Source organism: Cystoisospora suis (assembly GCF_002600585.1).
Source record: "Cystoisospora suis strain Wien I chromosome Unknown contig_1812, whole genome shotgun sequence".
NCBI classification, from domain to species: Eukaryota; Apicomplexa; class Conoidasida; order Eucoccidiorida; family Sarcocystidae; genus Cystoisospora; species Cystoisospora suis.
Window position 1 is genome coordinate 51,198 of NW_027154612.1, and position 21,867 is coordinate 73,064.

A 21,867-nucleotide genomic window follows, 5' to 3' on the forward strand; every position below is an offset into this window, starting at 1 on the left:
TCTCCATGGCATCTTGTGAGCGGCGTGTACGGATGACGTTAGTCGCTGTTCTGATTCAGTGTATATACACCTGCAGGTAATGCTTTCTTGTCTCCAAGCATGTGGTAAGCGAAATGCCAATCAGATGATCAATCTCATTCGTAGAGACCTATCAATCTATCTATTTGCGCTTTACAGTATTTTGTCGAAATCAAAAATACGGTGCTGGGACAAATGCAACACCTTTCTCTTCCGGTAACCATAGAGAGAGATCTGATCGCGTACTACTCAAAACTCCTCGACTATACTTGCACAGGTAAAGAGGTGGTTTCTCCGTACTGCACTCGCTGGACACAAGTACGGAGTATATGTGCGCCTGTGCACACTACTCGGATGACTCACGTGCGCAACGTTCGTTTGTCCCCCGAAACGGTATCGACAGAAAGCGTGAGCAGTACCCGAGCTCGGAACTCAAATAAGCAGGGTGTAGGCTCCTCTCCGCTCTCGTCGTCCCGCCGAAGCAAACTCAGCTGGTGCCGGTCGTCAGCGAGGGGAGAAGACACCGAGACGCTACTGAAGGAAAGAACAACGCAGGGCAGCTTTTTGTCGCGGTGACTGGGCCGTTACCGGCCCTCCGCCCTTTTTGAATATCTGTTCTCAATTTCACGTAATGGTCAGTAACTGAAACTGCAATTGTCTGTGTTCTCGCGCGCAACTGGATATGCTTGGAGACGTGCACATGCGATTTGCGATGTAACGTGCCCGAGTGCAGTTCGCGGCCAGTGAAAGAAGTGTTGTGGTCGTGAGCTTGTTCTTTGTGGCACCGTCAGGAGGGAAGCTGACTCGCGGAGTCCTCGTCGTGTACGCTGCAGCGGCCGCGAGAAATTCTGCTGCTATCCTTCCAAACTCGTCTTCAGACTTCCTTTCTTCACCCGCAAGCAGCACGCCCCCCCACGCAGAGTATTTTTCACGTTTTACTCCCAGTTTCCGTTCTTTAGCCGCTCTGGGGTGGTGTCTGGAGCTACTTCAGTCTTGTTTCCTAGTGGTGGACGATGTCATGGACGCCTCTCTTACGAGGCGGGGGAAGCCATGCTGGTATCGGTGCCCTGCGGTTGGAGTCAGCAACGCTCTGAATGACTCACTCGTCCTTGAAGGAGCTGTCTACAGGTATAGTCTTAGAACACCTCTATGAGTGTAAGCTTGCCCACTACTTGCATGCTTTCTTCTGAGCAACGCCCACGTGGGTGTACAATTACATGCGTGAACGGGAGTGTCGCTTCGGGAAGTGGTCGTGCCACACTCGCACTCAACATGGTCTCATGCACGTTTGCGACAAGATACTCGTTGCGTGAATATGCACGCATGCCTGTACAGGCGTGGACCTGTGCATCCTAGTGCAGATACACAATCACTAAGAAGAAATCTTGCCTGGAATCTGCGTGCTACTGCGCGAGCCAGCTTTGTCCTGGAACGTATCTTCACCGTGCAAGCAACCACTCCTTTTGCTGAAGCTCAGCCGCTCCGGTATAGCTGTGTCGGACTCTAGAAGTTGTATGCAGTCGTGATTTTCTTACTTAGTCGCAAGCACCAAGTAACACGGTCCGCCATTTTTCGCTGTCTGTCTTTCGCATCCGATGCTCATGTTGTCGCAGCGTTCTTCGGGCGTATTTGAGAGATCATGCGGCCTACTCGAGCTTCCAGGATCTGCTCCTCAGAAATATCTTCACCACACTTATCGGTCAGCATCTCGACACGAATACCTTTGGGTCGTCTCCGCTCCTGTTCGGTTTGGAAAGCCCTGATGTGCACGTGCCCGAGAGTGCAACTTCTGCTCCAGCTCCGGAGCCCGTGCAGCCTTTGGGTTCGTGCAAGCCCTCGTCTTCGCCGGATCGGTGGTCTCCTTCCTCTTCCACTGTTCCCACATCTATTCCTACTCTAGTGCAGATGCTTGAGGATCGTCAGCAGGCTATTGCTCGACTAAAGACAAGTTATTATTCCTTCTACCTTCCAACTGCGCTAGGTATGGAAGGTTGTAGCGCTCCTTACTCGTTTTCAGAAAAACGGATGGGTGTCCGGACCCGCAGCCAAGTAGCTAGAGTGTATCTTAGCCTACTCCTAACGCCCTGTAGGACGGCATGCTGCCGACGAGAGCGCGTAACATCAGCGATTAACACCGACCCCGCGTTTTACTATAGGACGAATACACGGTGTCTGCAGAAGGTGCGTAGTCCAGGGAGACATGGGCGGTGTCAAGCCGACGTTCTCTTCTTTCACGCCATCAGCTCTCTGAAAACAAGTGTCTCATTCTGCAGACACGCAAGAACAGAGAGATAACTTGACGCACACCATAAGTCCTCAGCTCAAGCACAGCAGAGCACCTCCGAATGTTGGCTATTCATCGAGGAAGTCTCCTTGGTGCCTGCACACTAAGCGATCTAGTCCGTCTTGGCCGTCACCACCAAGACGAACTTGTCACTGTCCACTGGAAGCAAAAAAGAGCCTGCACGTGACGTAACACAAGTGCATACAACCCTGCGTGCGAACGGGGGACGGTGCTATGCGCGATCACGTGGATGCTACTTGGTATTTCTTTTCATTCGACTGAGGACACGTTGTTTTGTTGCGTGAGGGCCTGCCCGTGTCTGCCAGGAATGCTCTATGGGGGATGCACGGAACCTGATTTGGTAGCTAAGGCAAAGCATCTCTCTCTCGCTATAGGAGATTATTTCCAGGTGAGAGTCACAAAGCCGGTGGGCGTTTAATATCAGTTGTCTCAAGAACGGAACCCGATAACTAGCATCCGCCTCAGCTTTAGGTCACACATGCCGTGACAATGGACAGCCCCGCTGTGGAGCGGCAAGGACACATGCGGAAGAGCGGGAGAACACCCGCTTCTGTCGAGTGAACGACTACTGCTCCACTTCGAAGGTGGCTTGTGCCCGTGCTTCTCTTCACGCGCTTTTCGAGATTTCCCACAGCCGCCACCCAAGATCAAGAAACGATGTGATCATTTATCTCAAGGGGTAGCCACACCCAGGGAGCACCATTTGCGTAGGTGATTTTTCTTCTAAACCACAACTCGTCAGGGTATTCCGCTGAGAACCATCAAAGCCGTACAGTAAACAAAGGACTCCTTAACTTAAACTGACGAGTGCTCTGTTTACAGCTTTGTACCGTTATTTTATGAAGTGTACGCTCTAGCATATAATAATCATAAAGAAATAACTCGCAGGCGGTGTCCCGCAGCTGTCTTCTCTCCAACGGTATCAAGTGTAGCTGCTCAACTGGAATCTGGCGCCGTATGGTACGGCCGCCTGTGCGTTCGTAAACGCAGGTGTCCGCCGGAATTGTTTACGCCCACAACAGCACATCTTGAAGCAGGCGTGGACACACGTTAGGATGTCTGTGCAACCCGGGACAGTCGGCGATGTGTGCGTATCCTCAAAGGCTGCCTTTCACGTTTCCGCAGGTGCAAGATGACTTCCTGGACTGCTTTAGTAACCCTGAGAAGTCGGGCAAGATCGGTAGCGATATCCAGGAACGGAAATGCACTTGGCTGCTTGTTCAGGTGAGACTCGCGTTCTATCCTGAGTACAGTGTACTGAGGAGGTGTAGACGAAAGGCCGCACTATTACGACCGGATGTACACTGCCGTTTCATCCGTATCCTGCATGTGACAACTCCCTTTGTTCGGTGACCCACCAAAGTGCCCCCGGGCCCTGAAGAGAGAATTTTATTATGCACAGCGCGCGAACTGTAATGGAAGGTTGATCAGTGGTAACGGAAGCTGCTACGTAGTAAGGCTTTGCCTTGATTCTGTATGGGCAACACTCGAGTTCTCAGTATGATCCGGGTTGCGCCCTCAACACTCCCGACACTTTAGCCCGTGCTGCCGTGACTGCACATGTCCGGGCGCGTACAGATAGGTGCGAATCAGTAGTATCTCACGGCTCCCTCTCGACGTTTTTACTGTAGGCTGCAAAAAGAGCCAGTCGAGAAGAACTGGATCTGCTGATGGAAAAGTACGGCAAGCCAGGGGAGGTCGAGTGGGTGAAAGCTCTTTACCGGCGGCTGGGCCTTCCGCAGGTCTATGCAGATTTCGAAGAACGGACAGTCAGCAGTCTTACAAAGTACGCAGTAAGAAACAGTCTCGGCTGGCACGGTCATGGTTGTCAATATGTGGAGTTTCTTCGCTGTCGCGGGGCACGTTAGTTGGTGGGAAGCTGGAGTAGGCGGGGCGGAGCAGCGTAGTTATCTCCGGGGAGAAAAGGGAAAAGAAGCAGAGCTTAGAGGGGTTGTCTCTCATGCACGAAAACGTCGATTGAAGGAAGACCGGGGAAGCAGAGGGCAGCAGAGCGGCAAAGGAGGTAGCCTAACATTACTCGTGACTCGCTTGGGGAAAACCGCAGCACTACGATTACCTTAGGTATGGCGACACAGGAGAGGATCTCCAGGAGTCATTAGAGAGAAAGCCAAGGTAGAAGAACCGCTCGTTCCCGCCGAAGGAGGATCCCCGAATGGAATAAAAAATAGAACTCTTCTTGAATATGAGGGTCGATATGGCCCGACGGCTAGACCGTGAGCACTGTTAGGGGAGTTGATAGAGAGCTTATTAGTTTGTCGTCGGGGACTGGGGCAGCGCCCACGCGGGAGCCGGTCACTACGTCAGCACACCGACATCACGTGGCGAGTTACCCTGATTGCAGAGCGGTTGAGTAGAAAGCAGGAAGATGCGAATACCTGTACCACAAGTGAACGGGTGGGTTGCCGCATCCCTCAGTTACGAAAGAAGTCCTGAGGAGTATCGCGCCATTGTGCATTTGCGAGGGAGGTGACGCCGTCATCCACCTCCTACATCCGGACATCGTAAAGCGCCGTCGACTTGTGGTGGCGTTGCACTGAAGAGGGAGAGTAATTCCGCAAGGGTATGGTCCAAACATAAGCGTACGTAGTCATCGCACTGTATGCTTGTGTAGCGCGCACGGCGAAGAAGCTCCCTTACATTTAGACGTCCTCAGCCTTTCCCGCACCGGGCGTCTCCCATAGGTGTTCTGTACCCCTCCAGACGGTGCCTGAGTGCCGCGCGGGGGTGGCGATAAGGCCGTCTTGTACGGAAGTTGAAAAGCTTCAACCTGTGCTGCGGCTACATCTGTTTACAGGACTGTTCAAGAAGTGCCCCACGATGGGATTCAGGCCTTCTTCGGTCTGGTGCTAGACCGAATTTACAAGAGGGAGAAATGATTGTTTCTTACTGAAAGACAAATCTATTCCGTTTGCATCTCCCGGAGTGAGATCACCTTCAATTGTTATTCTGCTGCGATCGCGCAGCCTCAGCTACTCCCAGGAGACCCTCTGGGGCTTCCCAGTATGATCTTTCGAGTGCCGCGGCACCGAGGTGTCCATCAGTGTATTTCCCGTTTGTGCTTGAAACAGATTCCGAGGTATTGCAGATCTGTATTCAGGCTCGCTGCCCCTAGCATGATCAGCTATGCTGGGGTCAGGACCCCATGTGCCTGGGCTACAGCTCTCTACCTTGGGAGGGGGCCTGGGGGGTGCGCAAGCCAGCACGAAGTATTTGAAGTCCGGTCTTCCGCGGGTGCTCCGCGTATCTCGTGGGCTGGTATGAAGTTATCCCGTTCTTCCGCGACATACGTGCTTCGCGTGTATACCTATCATTCATCGCGGAGCAAGACGTATCTTCTTCACAGGTTGTCGAATCAGCACCCCCACAGCTCGATAGGCGTGTATCCCCCAATTTTGTGGGAAGTGAAGGGAGGAAACTCAAAGATAGCTGAACGAGCGTGACGCTGTTCGTGAGAAACAAGGCGAGTCATCGAGCCTAGCTAGGCTGCTAGCTGCAGACTTCCTCCGGTGTGTGAAGAGCGATAGAGCGATTTGCTGGGCGGTGGTCTGTGCCGCCACTCTCTTTTTCTTGTGGCGCAACGAGGTATTCTGGCGACAACCAGCGTACGCCATACGGGGATATCACGTTCTAATGTAGTTATCCAACGGTGTCCTGCCGAGTCTTCCTAAGATTACAAATAGACAAGCTGCAACGCCCACCCAGCTGATGGGGTACGCTGATGGCACTGGAGCCGACTCACAGTACTCGCATGCGCAGGAACAAGGTGCGCGGATGCGACCGGTCGGATATGGATCACTACGGCTCTATCAGCCGTGGTTCAAGAATACACGAGTGCAGCGTCCTGAGAGCAGGGATGACGTACGCAATAATGCAGCCTAAAACGCACCGTGATTATCTAGATCGTGTTCAGATTTTCCGTACACTGAACGACTGTGTAGGCAGCTTAAGTCCTCTTCGTCGCCAATGAGGATCAGTGGCGTAGTTACTGTTGCTCAAAAATGCAATGCCGTTAAGCACGTGGCGGGGTGACCGTCTCACTTCGTGGATGTAGAGCATGCTTCAGTAAACAGTTTACCGGTGGGATGTTTGAGCGCTGTAGGAATCTTTGCGTAGCGGGTACCGTACAGTTTTGAGAACCCGTCTGATGAACAGGCTAGATTTTTCCTTCTCTTGCCGAGGGCATCCGGGTCTGGCCAAGGGCAACCACAGGTTGCCTCTGGATAGAGCCGCTGATCGCGACTCTTGCCTCTGCCACCTTATCTGGGTTTCGGGCTCTGACAAAGAACTGAAAGGAGAGGATCACGGACAAGCAAGAAAAGACGCCTTGTTCAATGAGGGGTTTCAGCAGCCACTCGGACGTGGCGGCCGACGTCAAAGACTGTTCGGTACTTGCCGTTCTGTGTGCCCCTATCGGAATGGTTCTGCTAAGAATAACTGCGGCAGGGCAGGGGTTCACGTGTGCGAGTGTAAACAAGCTGTAGTATACAGCGGCTGTGCACGCGTAATCTGAAAACGTAAGAAGCACGAAAGATTCTGGCGCTAAGTTGACCTACCTGGACGCCAGGCCGGCGCACTGACGCAGGGTTTTCGTACTTCTTCGCCGTTCCGTCTTCCCGCTGTTTTTCCAGGCGAGTCACAGCACATTGCTGTCCGTTCGGCAAATCACATTATGCGACTAGTCCGGAGTTTACTACGGGGATAGCTGTACCCTACACGGGTACTTTCTCCGGTGTCCCTCCCTTTTTGAGACAACCGCTCCATCCTAAGATAAAAAACTATAAATATTTCGAACCTTACCCCAGTTACAAGATAGGAACAGGTACACTACCGAACCGCTGAGGATAAAAAATACCCAGTGGTACCAGGCCTGCAGCAAGGGGGGAAAACCAATGAACTCCTAGCCAGAGGAGAGGAAGTACACAACAAAAGGCACGGGAGTTGGGTGCCGTTGTGACCAGGTGGGGACTGCTGCTTGAACTTTGGAAGGTACGGAGACTAGTGATCCTGGATGGGGACGGAGCAGGGGAGCCTGTCTTTGTCGCTCTTTAGAGGAGGCTAGACCGGAGCAAGTAAAACTCTTCCCGAGGACGGAAGGCAAAAATTCCTGGGTAAATACTCATGATCTCACCATCCCCGAAGTGCGTGCGAATGGGCACGCACACTAAAAGACCCCTCAAGCCTGCCCCCCCGGCAATGCACCTTCACCCACCAACACAGCTACCCGCGTTGAAGCAAGCATTTCACCGCCAGCACAGACAGAAGTCGATTGAAGACTAGGGAAACGGCTTAAGAAAGTGCTTTTGAATTTTATATTTTACGAAGCGGCGGCCAGTTCCTCGCGTAACGGTGTAAGAAAGCACACTTTAGACACATCCCAGTCAGAAGAGGTGTACCTAGGAAATACAGTGGCAGCGAGATAACTTCTCTCTTTCTGTACGCACTTATGAATACCCGTATAGACTGGGCCACATCTGTCTCTCTTGGGACACATTACTTGGTGGAAAACATCTAGAAGTTGATACACAGACATACAGATACCCAGGATCACAAAAGATCTATGTACTCAGAGAAGCACATTTCGACGTAGCCGTCCCTGGCTAAGCCCCCCCAGGCAATGGGAGCTGCCCCCGGAATAAATGGACGCGCATGAAAAAACTCGGGGCACACAGGAAGCTCTCCGAGTCCATTTGGCTTCTTATTCCCCTTGAAAGTTGACCAGCAGCGGAAGCAGCATGAGAGCCTTGATTAGAAGACGGCAAACGCAGCCTTCCTCACTTCTCAACTTATTTCGCCTCAGCTTGAGACTACGGGATAGTTGGTACCAGTTTTTCATAAAAGCACAAGACGTCACGTCTACGCAGAGATAAATCTCTGTATCCAAGTGGAAACGTTCCGACGCTCTCCTTTGCACTGGTTGGCGTTTCCAACTACAGAACATCAGCTGTCAGTTTCCTTCTCTGTCAGGAGAGTTTTACTGAAACTCTCCTGTCACGGACAGACATTCCTTCCTTTCTTTCCTTAGCAGTGCCCCATAGGCCCTTTCCCCCGTCTACCAGAAAATCAGCCCTCACTTCCCTCCATCATGGCGACGTCTCCACAACAAAGATAAGTCTCGCAAAAAACCCTCTCAGTTTCAGACCCCGCGCTCAAAGACACCAAATCAGGTACGCCTCCCTGGAACATGTTCCAAATATCTCATCCAGACAACAGCAATCAAGAATTTTCGGAGGAATGTGGCGACACGATGACATGTGTCCACCCTCCCCTAGCGACGAAGGAAGTGAGGCCATCCATAAGCAAACACGCGTTCTCTTGAGTAGATAGTAGCCTGAAGGGGTCCATCTATAGCAAAGGAGAGGACACCATACACGATGGAATGAATAAAGGCTTGGTGGAAGGGCCCGCGTTTTTGAGTAACAGAGCACAGCAAACAGGAAAAGAAAGCAATGCTTTCACCATTTGCACTGCATGAAACCAGCGGCGCCACAGGTTGAATCTATTGCGAGTAGACATGCTGAAAAAATTTTTAAGGAGAGGCTACTCTTCGCAGTAACGACTGAAAAGTGTGCAGCAGTGTAGGGCCACTGAAAACAGGAAGGAAGTCTGAATGACTGTGCCAAGTGGCAGGGAGGCCGCACAGAGGGGTACCATGAGGCGGGCTCGAAATCGTTGTTCTTCTCCTTCGTCTTCATTTCCCCGACGAGATGAGCTGACAGGACTGAGTGGCAATCACGAGACGGACAGTCTCTGTTTCCCCCGAACGAAACTGAAACAAACAGCAATTGGCCCGCTCTGCTGAGGCAACAGAAAAGGACGGTCATATTAAGGAAAAAGAAATAAGAATCGCCAAGAATTCGAGGGAAAAGGAAGCCTCAAGAACAGAATGGAAAAGGGCTGCGGAGATGTGCTTGGCATCTTGAACGACACTTGTAGTCCGACTTCTTGCTGGCCCGCCGCTCGTCTAGTCTCGGTAGACGTCCCGGGACACAAGGAAAGGGTGGGAGAGAGCCTCTACTGGAGTGGGACGCGCCTGAGGATCGATTCTCAAGAGGTACCGCACGAAATCTGCAAATGCTCGATGCTCGGGCTGAATCAAGGCCTGAAACACACAAAGGAAACCATCAGCGCACCTCCCTCTTCTCTCAAGCATGTTCAAAAGCATAGCGAATGACATGTCAACTCCTCGCGTCCTCTAACACACTGCGAGGTCGTGACCCGCTGCATCTGAATGTATAGATAAATGCTTGGGGGCCGCCCGTGTGACAGGCGTATTGCAACTGCACGCGAGTACGCAATACCTACCAAGGGTCCTTTCCATTCTTTTCTGTAGTGTTTGGCTATACATGCGCAAACAACACTTTTACAGGTGCACTTGCACATCCACACAGCTACAAAGAAAACAGCAAAGCAGAGAGGTTCTCAAACCCAGCACGTACGCCGTCAGAGTTTATCACGCATGCACTTGAAGACTTGAAGTGCATCTCTCCATATTCCTGCATATATATAGATATATACATCCGTTTAAACCTATTGTGTACCGTCAATGTCGGAGACTGAAGGTGACTCAATCTCTGACGCGGTACCCTTCGAGGAGTATGCTGCACCGCGCATACAAGGTGTGTTATGCAGTCGTACACAGGCTTCCTCGTCACGTCTCTTGTCGTGCGTCTTACTTGAACAGGAAGACACTTGTCTACCCGATCTCTGCTAGAAGAGCTCGATGCTCCGTCAGGCCAGTGAAGCCGAGGAAAGGTGCCATGAGTGCCTCTCCGTCCTTCGCCTTCTTCGCTAACAACTCCCACTACGCTGTTATTTGGGGAGGAAGAACAGTTTGACGGAGCCAGATATCGCTGGCCATCTGTCTCTGTTGCTGCCTGGAGCATGCGCGGTGGAATGGGGCCGATTATGCGCTCCTTCAACGTAAAAGAGAAACAACAGGCACGGAAAACTCGCAAGCCCTTGCCGCCAATCCATACAAAGAAATGTATACGACAGTCCTGGTCCCCCATGGACTTGCTCTTATCTGGCAAAAAAATTAGCTCACTTGCCACCATCACATCCCGAGCCGACCCGTTCCCTTTGGCGAAGAACCTCTTCGTCGATCTCGGTTGTCACCTGTTCACGTGTGTAGCGTTGTCCTGCCGTTACCGACCCGAAGGAAGTACAACTAAGACGGGTACACCTGGGCAGCGATAAACATACTTGTGCATATCGTATATCAACACGGGACGCTTCACACGACTCACCGCCGCATACAGGCATGTGAGTGCCGAAGAAGAAAAACAAGGTCCAGGGACAAAAGAAGACTGAGACTATCATACCGCTCGAGGGCAACTATATCACAAAGCCACGGGTAAAAACCGTACTTACTGCCTACAGTGCATATTCACACAAGAACATACACCTGAATGAGGATGCTTTTTCTCCACATATGAAGTACTAATACCTGAACCGTGTAGAGACCCGACGTAACGTTTTCCCTGCACATCCGAAGAAATACTCGGGCACGCTGACACATGCACATCCACAGTAAGTGACTGGATGTCATCTTCTGGGACAAAGAGCCCACTGATTGACCGCCAAGTGAGGCCTACACAGCCGTATTAGAAAAACCACGACTTGAATGGCGTACCATCATAGCGAGATGCTCCAAGTGCTCGTGAGTCCGGAAGAGAAGATTACCCGTGTACAGCTCTACTAGGATGCACCCCAGTGACCATACATCACTGGACATATCCCACCCCAGGCCTGCACATACGTGCATACACACACAATACCAAAAACACCTAGGCGACACAAACACACGGCCAAATCAAGACGAGCGACCCGACAAGAAGCGTCCCTGTGCTCAACAAACAAATTACGCCTGCCCGGAATTTGCCCGAGTTCCGAGTGTGCCGGCTTCTGCTGCACGTCACGGCTGACAACCCGCGAACCAAAGATCCGTCCACTACGAGTTCCGTATCTCACGCATCTACACAAGAGCTCAAGGTAAGAATGCACATACCGATACATACATGTAGTAAACACGGCTGGGCAAACAGTGCAGCGCCACGTACTCTTGCAGTTCTCTGTGGAGGTGAGGTTTTCTCCTCTCACACCATGGAAGAGACGAATCGCTCCACTTAGTCGAGGCTAACCATGTCGTGACAACAAACACCAGCACACTGTCCGCCTTCCAAGAACAAGCCCGAGGGCATCTAGGCAATATGAGAGGCTAGAACAGCTTTTCACCACCCGGGCAATAGTATTCCTGCTTCACACAGTGTAGGACTACAACCCCACACAATCGCAAGAGAAGGTCTCGACGAAGGTTCGAGACGCAGGTAACATTATCAAGAAACGCACCAAGAATGACCTCAGGGGCGCGATATTGTCTGGTGTTGATGAGCGTAGAATGGTAATCGTCCTCGAACGTGGCGCTTCCGAAGTCAATGATTTTCACGCCGATTGCGGCGGGACGAAGATAGGTAGACGATCCAGAGACGCCTGCTGCTTGCTGTATGCGCGGAGACCATGGCCACAGACGATACCGACACAAAAGAGAAGGAACGGGTGATGGACGACACGACGAGTCACGCAGTAAAGAGGTTTCCAAAAACAGTGGTCGGAACGGGGGGTGGGCACAGCAATGAGCGGTCCAGCCGACTCTAGGAGGTTATTTGAAGTGACACATCTCTGATCCTACAAAAAATCTATGCAAACGAGAGCAAGAATTACACGTGCAGCAGGGCAGCAACTGCAGGGAAGAAACTCCACGTGCACCAGAGAATCAACCGATACGGAGGAGTGAGGGGAACAGCAGGCAGGCTTGAGAACCGGACATGAGAAGTCCAGGCGACCCGTAGAAATTTGCTCGAGAAGAGTCCATTGCAGTTGCAAGGAAAACCAGAAACCTAGAATTCGTAAACACACTACAGCACTTCCTCGCATGCACCTACACCAAGCACCATTTGCTCCGAAGACCTCGACAAGACATCGGCTGCATAGTCTGGGCTGATTCGTAGGTCCTTACTCGGGGAGGAGGCGACGGCACAAGCTGGTCATCAAGAAGCAAGATGTTTTCGGGCTGAAAAAAAAGAAACAAGGACAGCTGGAGTGACTTAATGGTCCGTCAGTCACTGTATGTAGGTCAACACATCAAGCACGAGTGAGCGTACACCTAGGGCTTCGGCTTCCCTGGCCCTTCTTCATGAAATGCGTGAAACGCCAGCGTTCATCTGCGTGGGGAGAGGAACTGAGTTACGTGCACACACACGGAGACACAGCCAATGTGCAAATAGACACAGCTACTGTTTCAGGTATGCGGGTACACATATAGATAGGTTGTTTCCCTTGTCGGCTGTTCATTATGGTGCTTGTCTGATCACTCGTTAGTGAGGGATCAACAGAAAGGAAGGCAAGCACCCTGGCGTGTTTTTTTTTTCTTTTTTTCAGGTAGAACAGTGAAAATGCATTCCCAGTCCTCGTGCGGAAAGAGTAAACAGAGCCACAACGGTGAGGGACAGTCAACTACACAGAAACACACGCCAGCAGATTTTCCATACACCACTCCTCCACGTCTGTGATTGAAGAGGATCCATCAAAACAATGAGAGTAGTAGTACTAGGTTAAATGTAATGATGAAGACGTTGCATGTCTTTCTTTCATTGTGGAATAGAGAAATCGATAGAAGAAAAGACGTCTGATGACCGGGGGATAACGGTTGAACAGAGAGGGCCAGCAAAGACAGACGGAGTGCGGACAAACGAGCGCTCACGCACTCATCCCCTTTCCTTTTCGTTTTGTTGTCGGATACACTGGAGATTTCTCTCCCATGTAATCTAGAGAACACACACGGAGGCATCCCCACGACGACAGCTGGATTCAAATTCATATAGACTATACATGGCAGGAAGCAGCAGATCTCTTACGATTTCCATACCAGCATGCAATCACCCCACATGCAGTTCTAGACCCTCCCCATACAATCTCTTACGTGAGGCCTACGCCCCGATGTGTGAGTCTATCGACCACAAAGACTCTTTCAGGGTGCGTAGTAGGTGTAGGCACTTGTTGTAGTCGTACAGATATAAAAGCACATAAGCCTCCGTAGAACACAGATACAGAAGGATTGCAGATACGGCGAAAGTCACCGGAGTTTGCGTGTGGTTACCTTCAAGTCCGTATGAGTCAGGCGGCAGGCCCGGAGGAACGACAGAGCCATCAAACCCTGCTTCGCAATGATGCGTATGTCTTCCAGATAGAAACCCCTGTAGTTGTTGTCACTGAGCAGATCGTACAGACTTTTCCCAAGCTTCTCGAAAACTAAACACATGTGCCTATTCTTGTACATGAAAGCATCATGGAGCCTGACACAATGAGAAGAAGAGGAGTACATCCCTCCTGTTGCCACCTTAGCACTTGCGTCTCTCTCGTTTATTTCCCGTAGGATATCCACTTCGATTCTTGCTGCCGACGTGTATCGAGACACATCTCGGACAACCTGACGAGCGACACGAGAGAAAGACAGAGAAACTCCACAGCGAAAAACGAATCTGAAGGAAGCCTAAGTTAGCAGGCATTTGTAATGGAGACTGACTCTGGTAGTCAGGATGGCCGATCCAATGTAAACCACTGAACACCACACGCTACCCACCAACAGTGCAGGAAGGCAGCCCAAGAAAAGGGGATGGAAGACCACCGGAAAGAGACAGTGCCAGGGAGACGACCGGCTGGGGCATTTACGTGACACGGGAGATTCAAGGTGCATATGTGGACCAGCCGCTGATGCAGAAGAGAAACACTCCTGCTCTCCATACTACCTTTGCAGTGCGCCGTCTACACCATGTAGTGGAGGCCACACCGGCGGAAAAGCACGTGAGAACGGCTATTCCGACCTATCCTTACACAGACATCGGTCCCCGGAAACACTCTTTTACGGAATAGCGGAACAAGTTAGGACCCCCACCACGTCCATGCATCGACGCAAAATCCACTAGTCTTGTGTGCAGCTATCTGTACAGGTCGACTCAGCCGCGTACAAACCAACTGTCCTCAACGACGCACGTAACCTTGCATACACTGCCCATGTCCCTGTGAGGCAAGGTACCTTGACAGCGACCTCCCGTTGTAGCTGCACATCTGCACAGCGCAGAACTCGGCCAAACGTGCCTTCTCCCATTTTGTCTAAGACCCTGTATCTATCGCTTAACCACATTCCTGGTTTCCAGTCAAAGTGAATGATTTCATCGCTGTTGTCGTCCTTCTTCTCCTTCTTCTTTCCAGCCCCTCCGTCGCCACCTCTTCTCGTCGAACCGCCCCCGCCCCCTCTATGTCTCCTTCGCTTAGTTTCTTCCCCCCCTCCCTCCACACCAGAGTAGGCAGAGACGTGGTTCTTGGTTCGCCGGTGATTACGAGTGGCTCTCGACGAACGATGACGAGAATAAGCAAGGTATCCTCCACTTTCTCTTCTTCCGTCGGTAGAAAGACGTCTTCCTCCTCCGTCCGCACCTGGCTTCCTCTCTTTTCTCCGTCTCCCACCTCCTTCTCCGCCATTATGTACAGCGCCATGCCTGCCTCCTGCATGAGGATACAGGCCACTAGCGTCAGAGGAATCCGAACAAGAAGCGTTTCGCCTTCCTTCGCCTCGGTGCCGCCGTTTACGATAATAGTATCTCCGGTCACTTGGAGACCGAACGCTGCTCTCACCGCTTCGCCTGGATCTGCCGCCTCCACCACCACGTCTCGTTCTCCCTCTCCCTCCATCACCCCTTGTTGACGTGCGAGTAACACCATGACGGTCAGACGTCGACGCATCAGTTGTGTCACTTCGATGCCTTCGTCGGCTTCTACTGTCATTTCTCTTCTTGCTTCGACAGCTTCCGCCCTCGCCACGATGAGAAGGCACAGAGCGCCGGTCTCTATCCCTCGCAGATCGATAACTGACCCGACCCCCATCTCCCGTGACACGATGACTGGAGGAGGCAAACGAGAAGTCTGACGGACACGGCCCCTGCCCGCCTCCTGTCCGGCAGCTGTCCTGTTCTGCGAGTTGGGAAACGGCACCATACAACGCACACCAGTGAGCAACTCTGAGTCCCAGACTTCTCTCTGTCCTCACGTCTCCCTCTGCCCGTCTGTACTAGGCAAGAGATTTGCATGCAGCCGCTGGTTTGACGGGCGAAAGAAACAAACGACAAGACACGACTGTAGGCATCGGAAACTCAAGTGAGACGCGGACTGCAGTCCCGTGTTTGAGCCGTCATTCACCAGTTCACAAAGAAGCAGCTGGGTATCAACATAAGCAGCGCATGCATAGAAACTTTGTACGACAGTATATGTGCCTGATACCTGGGAATGCGAAAGTATGCGATCTATTCTGAAGAGACTAAACACGCCAAAGACAGCCACATCCTTTATCATCAAAACAAATGCCAATTCACACAGAATACGGCGATTCAGTGGTGACATAAATACTAACGAAGCGCCAGGGTGATGTTTCTTTTCCTGAGAATGAACTGAGCACGGGGAAGCCAGGGGACAGACTCAAGAGTGAGGACGCATTCCTCTTCATGGTGTCGATTTGACAGCTACGATAGGCACACAGCAACCACTGCCGCCTGTAGCACACTACGGTAAATCCGAAGTACGGTTTTGTATCCTAGTCACGTGGATAACAGGCAGTCTCGTCACTACGGAGTATGCATAAAGGCACACAGGTGAAATGCGAGAACAACAAGCGGTGACGGAAGCATCTCCTAAGCGACTAGTTTTTCGAGGTCAAGTGAAGGTATTACTTGTTCTTCCAGACGATCGTCCTCTGCGACTGCTTCTGCCCCTCCCGTCGTCTCTTGTTGTCCTTCTTCCATTCTCTTCTTCTTCTCGTCTTCGGCTCGATCCCATTGTTAGTTTCCCCTCACTCCGTCTGTCATGTTCATCTCCGCGCCTTGGCCTTCGTTTGTCCTCATAGTTTCTTCGACTTCCCGTCCCTCGTCTCCCTCCGTCGTCTTCTCTGTGTCCACCTCCTGATCTCTCATAGGGACTGCTGTTCTTTCTCCTTCCGCTTTCCTCCCTTCTCCGTTTCCGTCTTTTCTCTCCTACCGAAGACGGATGCGACAATTGTGAGCTTGAATGGGGGTTAGGATATGACGGGACATCTAGTCGGGCTTTACTTGGCACCTGCATCGCCTCTGCTCGACCTGTGGTGGCTACTGACCCTTCACCAGATATACCAGTACCACGGTGGTAACGGCGACAAGAAGAATGCTGCGTCATAGGAGACGTTCTGCACGAAGGCGAACAATGATCTCTTCTCTCGTTTGTTTCTCGTACATGATCGACAGAGTGCGAATAGGATCCACTGTAGCTCGCGCTTCTCTTCCGTTTTCTGTGGCGTGTCGTCCGCCTCTCCTCTCCCCTATCTTTTCTGCTTCGGTCTGGCCGCCGAGGAGAAGACCGAGACGATCGATCCCCCATGGCGACTGTGTCTCCTTGGGAATACTGAAGACCTAAATTGAACTCTTCCTCGCCTTCCCCGATGTGTCCTGAAGCCTGCGAAGGTAAACCTACAGCCGGGACGCCTGGCTGATGTACCTGTCCGTAGAAAGAAGAGTTCCTGTCTAACCCTACGTGACAGTCTTGCAAGGAAGAAAGGACAGGGGAAGAAACTCCCTCTGCTCCCGAGTATGTGTAATAGTAGGACGGCGGCTTCGCAGACGAGTAATCACTGCTTTCCTTTAGATCCCCCCCCTCCTGTCTATACGCTTCGCTGTCACGATGCCGTTGTGATAATCCGTGAAGCGCGGAATGCAGGGCACTGTGTCGGTAAGAAACGCAAGTCCGTTTCTTCGGCTGAGCGTGACCGTGAATGAGAGTTCTTTGGTTTTTGTGTTTTCCTGCTTGATCTTGCGAAGAATACTTGCTGAAACTTGACACTGACGTGTGCTTCAAGTCTCTTTCACGTTGCAGTCGTTTGAAATACTTCCTGTAGAATCTCCAGAACTCTGGTGACGCAAAGAAATGCCGGTACAGAGAAGAAGAATGACAGAGAAACGGGTAAGAGGATGGAGAAACTCCTGCACTGGGTGGTTGTGGCAAAGTGGTGGTGTGGTGATGAGGCTGGGGTCGCGGCTCGGGAAGGGAAAAGAAAGGACTTGGCGCGGTATATGCTGTCGAAGGAGGAGAAGTGAGAACGGGCGGGGGAGGCGGGAAGGCAGAGAAGGAATAAGCGTGCACTGCAGAGGAAGAAGGCGAGTAGTAAAAAGGGTAAGAAGGCCAAGACCGAGTAGGTGGTGTAGGAGGAAGAGGAGGAAAAGAAGAAGGGTCAACTATGGGATAAGCTGCCCTTCCACAACACGGAACTAAGTCGGACGACGACGCTGGGATATAAGAGGAAGACGGCAGACCCAAGGGAGGACAGACGGCGTGTGAAGACGAGGATGAAGAAAGACGCGACGGCCGTTGCGGCTCAGGGCCGTGAGCTGTCCACTCCGCAGCTCCGTGGTGTACAGGAATAACAGGGATACGATCAGGAGACAGGGGGGATGCGACTACAATACAGGAAAGAGAACAAACCAAGCAGGAGGGTCAGGTGAAGCGACTAACGAAGGGGAAAGGTGACAAATGAAAGAGATGTCCATACGAGGACCAAATCAAAACCCAAGTACAATGGCACTCAATTGAGCAAAAAACTCTGGATGACACTGCCCAACAAGCACGTAACTGCAACCCACAACGAACGTGAAGTCTAACATGATCAGGTGGGTCCCCTTCTCGCATGTGCGTTCGTAAAGTAGAGGCGCTTGGAACGTCTGTGTACAGTATATTTCCGCTTTTAAGGTATGTATGTATGTATGCACGTGACATATGTATGTGCAGGGCATCCTCACTCTATATATGCGCCTGTTGGTAGTGCAGGTATCATCGCCTCGGCTAGGCGTAGCTTTTCTTAGAGAAACTTCTCTTCTGATCACACGGGCGAGAAGCTAAAGAAACAATAAAGCAACTCAGAGGGACTTTCCCGTGACGGGGCTGCCGCGGCCAAGCAATAAATCGAAGGCATTTGCCTATGATGACAAGACTCGCACGAACGGTCCGAGAAAGCTTCAGAACAATAGAGAGACAGCGCTTGACATTCGTCAACTCGACAGAAATGACATTTGTACACTGAGCGAGAACATATCGCCTACCATATCCGAGTGATGAGAACAAGGTGGAGGCCAAGATGTCTTACCGTCAGGGTAGTACCGATGAAAGCAACAATAGTCTCCTGCCCCACTCGAAAACAAGGCCTCTGCTGCAGGTTCTCTCCGAGGGGAGAGCACTTCCCAGCCACCCTGGCCTTTCTCGATAGCGGGCAATGCTTTCTCACGCGGTGTATATACAGCACGCAGTGGACTGACTCTTCGTCTTCTAGTCCGTGGACTCCTTCTCTTGCGTCTCTTCTCCGACCGCGGTGCCGTGCGAGAGGTGGTAAAACGTTTGTCTTTCGGTTTTCCTAAGAACTCCTGAATCCCTTTCCCTCTTCCCTGTCCTCGCTGTGTGTTCGTGTCCCTTTCTTCAGACACGTGATTTCTCCAGCACAAGGCACGCTCGACACGCCCACCACCCCGATAGCTCTCCGCTACCTCGCCTTCAATTTCCCGTCCTAAAGGTGTAGAGAGGTGTGATGCCGCAACGCCGCAGTCTCCGGCGGAGCTAACGTTTTTCTCTGTCGGTCCGACTGGAGCGAAAAGCCTCCCTGATTCTCTTTCAGAGTCTTCGGTAAAGATTCCCTTTTCTCTTAGCTGATCAGGGTAATAGACCGATGAGGACTTCTCCCGTGAAAGTCCTCCGTGTCTACCCCCCTCTCTTCGGGTCCAGTACGGGAGATCTCCCCCACCGTCCTCTTCGGCAAAATCCTCAGCTCTGTTCTCCTGATCTCCAGCTGCTTCGTCACCAGGGGACACTGCCTCTCCTGCTTCAGAACGGTAAGTTCGGGCGCCCTTTGCCTCTACCTCCCCCTCATGAAACACCACTGTCCGACCATAGGAAACAGTCCAAGCATCCAGAGAGGCAGGGTTGTTGTGTTGTGGGTGTGATAAGAGTGTATTTTTGTCTTCACTTGGATCCTCACAGCTCACGTCACTGTATTTACAACCGCTGCCGTCTACCTCAGCTCTCTCCCAGCAACCACCTTCCCTCGCTTCCCCGAAAACCTCTTCTCTCCCCTCACGCTCCTCGCTGGACGTACACCTGCTCGCCTCGTCTTCTCTATCGTCATTAAAAAGCGGTGAATTCCGGCCGGATTCAGCCGCAAATAAGGAATTGCTCGCGTCTTTTGCCCGTTCCTGCCGTCCCTCCTCACATATAGCGTAGGTGCCAGAAGACGGAGACGAAGCGGAAAAATTGGAAAACGGCGGGGAAGTGCCCGCCGTATCTGCCTGTCTAAGAAGTAAAGACGTGGGGACCGATGAACTCAAAAGTGCAACAGAATAAAGAGACGAAGCTTTTTCCCGGCCTGTGCAGAGAGGATTAGCTGTACTACGGATTTCTCTGCGACCAAGGGAAGAGTGAGAAGCTGGGAGATGTGCTGATGAAAGCAAAGCGTTTCTACAAGGGCTTTCTTCCAAGTCAGGGACAGGAGAGGAAGGAAGTATTAGAGGTGAAGCTGACTGCAGTGAAGACACAGGAACCTGCTGAAGAGTCGATGTACGCGTACCCCACGACATACTGGCCTTAAGGCTTTCTCAGCCAAATGAAGCGTGCCAATAAATCGCCTGCCGGCTCTACAGAGGCTTCCTCTCCTCTCATTTGGCTGCACGGGCAAGGCATAGCAAATCCAGAGTGCTAGCAAGGAGGAAAGAAGGCTGGGAACAAAGAAACGAGCACGAAAATGGGCGAGAGAGGAAGTACAGAGGGTGAGGGAAAAAGATGCATTGTCTCAGGGTGTTGCGGTACACTCACACAAGTGCGCGACACCGGGGAAGAATATGGACACCGAAAGCAAGAAGTCCCGTGGAAGAGGGAGGACGGGGAAATCAGCGGGAGATCCCGAAAGAACTCCAGCCCCAGCGAACTGTCGTGGCGCTCGAACGTCGCGGTGTGTAGGGAGAACACAGGAAATCAGAAGAGAGACGCTGTGATACGTAAGAAAGAGGGGAGGGCGTAGAACGAAGGAGTGAAGACGTGACGTGTAAGTACATTGGAAGGGCTGGTGCTTTGCAGCAAATTGCGCTGCCCTTCTGTCCCTACGGAGCCGAGTACTACGGCTGCCAGTCTCGAAGAGAAGTAAAGAAGAAGTAGGAGAAAAGAAGACTACGCAAGTCTGTGGTTACAACATTGCAACCAGTTCTGGAGGTTGTTTGCCTGACAGGCTTCTCACGCACGCGCATCGTGCCACGATCGGAGGCCTCTCCGCCAGATGCGGAGGTCCAGGAAGAGTGAGTGCACTGGGAGAAAAATCGGGAGAAAAAGCAGAAGAGGAAGAAAGAAAATGCCCCTAAACTTCGACGAAGAGAAACTCGGACAGAGAAAAGAAGGAGAAATCGCGAAGAAGTCCTCGCACAGCTCCTTTGGAGAGGTAGTTTCCTCACGAGGAGTAAGCCGAAACCCTGATGGGACATTCACGCATCAAGATGCGGTTGCAGGAAAGAAGTCAGAAAACAAACCCAGGGGTGTACACAAAAAAAAACAACCTCGAAGAAGCCGACTCGTTCTTGCGCCACTGCAGCAACGCACGAAGAAGGATGCGCGTTTTGTTGTACTGTATGTAGTCTACATGCACCAGGAGAAAAAATACTTCCCACCATTCCCCTCTACGCTCATTCCTGTGTGGAAATTGATTGGGCAAAACCGGATCGCAACGCTTCCGGTGTGACCGACACCTTTAATTCCAGACTCGACGTGCTGTATGTGAAAAATGATGTATCCTGCTGGGCTCTAACTCAACATCTGCTCGGAAGCGACGGTAGTCGTGGTCCCTCAGGCGTTTTTTGCACACCACGGTCCGAGCTGGCCGAGAGGCCACAGCTGGCAAGCTTGCCGCGTGTTACAGTCCTATCACGACAAGGCAACTGCAAAGCAATACACAGTCAAGAGCATTCTGGATTTTGGCGTTCAGAGGTTCAGACAGAACTTTGCACTGTAAAAGATATGACCTGCAGACACGTCGAATGCCAACAGCTTGAGATGAAAGTTTGAGCACACAGTGACTGCCGACCTAGTTGAAGCGCCAGGCTCCAAGGAGACCACCGCCGCTTACGCGAAAACCTCTGTGAGCTAATTGCCATTTAGCTGCCAAGCTATCTCTTGGGAGAGTTATGTTGGAGAGAGGGAATCCTCGGTTGACAGCAGTTGCTTCCCCTTCGGTGCTCAGACCTCTCCAACCCATGTGCTTCCTGGCAATCCTGTTGACGACAGAAATTTCTGCAGTTTGGTTATGTGCCGTGCCCGCCTCCCGTTTCGCAGGAGCCGGTCAGAGCACGCGGCACGTGTCCACGACGCGGGCAAATTCGTTACCGCGGCTTCTGCGTTTCGCACGGTTGAGAAAATCGGTCGCTCGC

General features: G+C 51.8%; 2 protein-coding genes across 2 annotated transcripts in view; one reads left to right on the plus strand and one right to left on the minus strand.

Moving 5' to 3' along the window:
* The window catches only part of CSUI_004034 (polyprenyl synthetase superfamily protein), a 6,813-nt gene extending 1,497 nt beyond the window's left edge, over positions 1–5,316 (plus strand). The window contains exons 2-8 of the mRNA XM_068064229.1: positions 178–295; positions 810–1,146; positions 1,632–1,999; positions 2,629–2,711; positions 3,449–3,547; positions 3,955–4,109; positions 5,139–5,316. Coding sequence (XP_067923792.1) covers positions 178–295; positions 810–1,146; positions 1,632–1,999; positions 2,629–2,711; positions 3,449–3,547; positions 3,955–4,109; positions 5,139–5,220 — 1,242 coding nt within the window. The 3' untranslated portion in view covers positions 5,221–5,316. The remainder of the gene's footprint in view (positions 1–177; positions 296–809; positions 1,147–1,631; positions 2,000–2,628; positions 2,712–3,448; positions 3,548–3,954; positions 4,110–5,138) is intronic.
* Positions 5,317–5,754: 438 nt separating this feature from the next.
* Positions 5,755–20,995, minus strand: CSUI_004035 (cmgc lammer). The gene is made up of 10 exons (XM_068064230.1): positions 18,558–20,995; positions 16,123–17,874; positions 14,436–15,370; positions 13,500–13,829; positions 12,360–12,413; positions 11,693–11,843; positions 10,977–11,092; positions 10,018–10,257; positions 6,898–9,443; positions 5,755–6,629 (listed from the first exon to the last, which is right to left on the minus strand). Exons 1-9 carry the CDS (start codon positions 20,032–20,034, stop codon positions 9,306–9,308), a joined length of 5,193 nt encoding a protein of 1,730 aa, XP_067923793.1. The 5' UTR covers positions 20,035–20,995; the 3' UTR covers positions 5,755–6,629; positions 6,898–9,305.
* Positions 20,996–21,867: the final 872 nt, after the last annotated feature.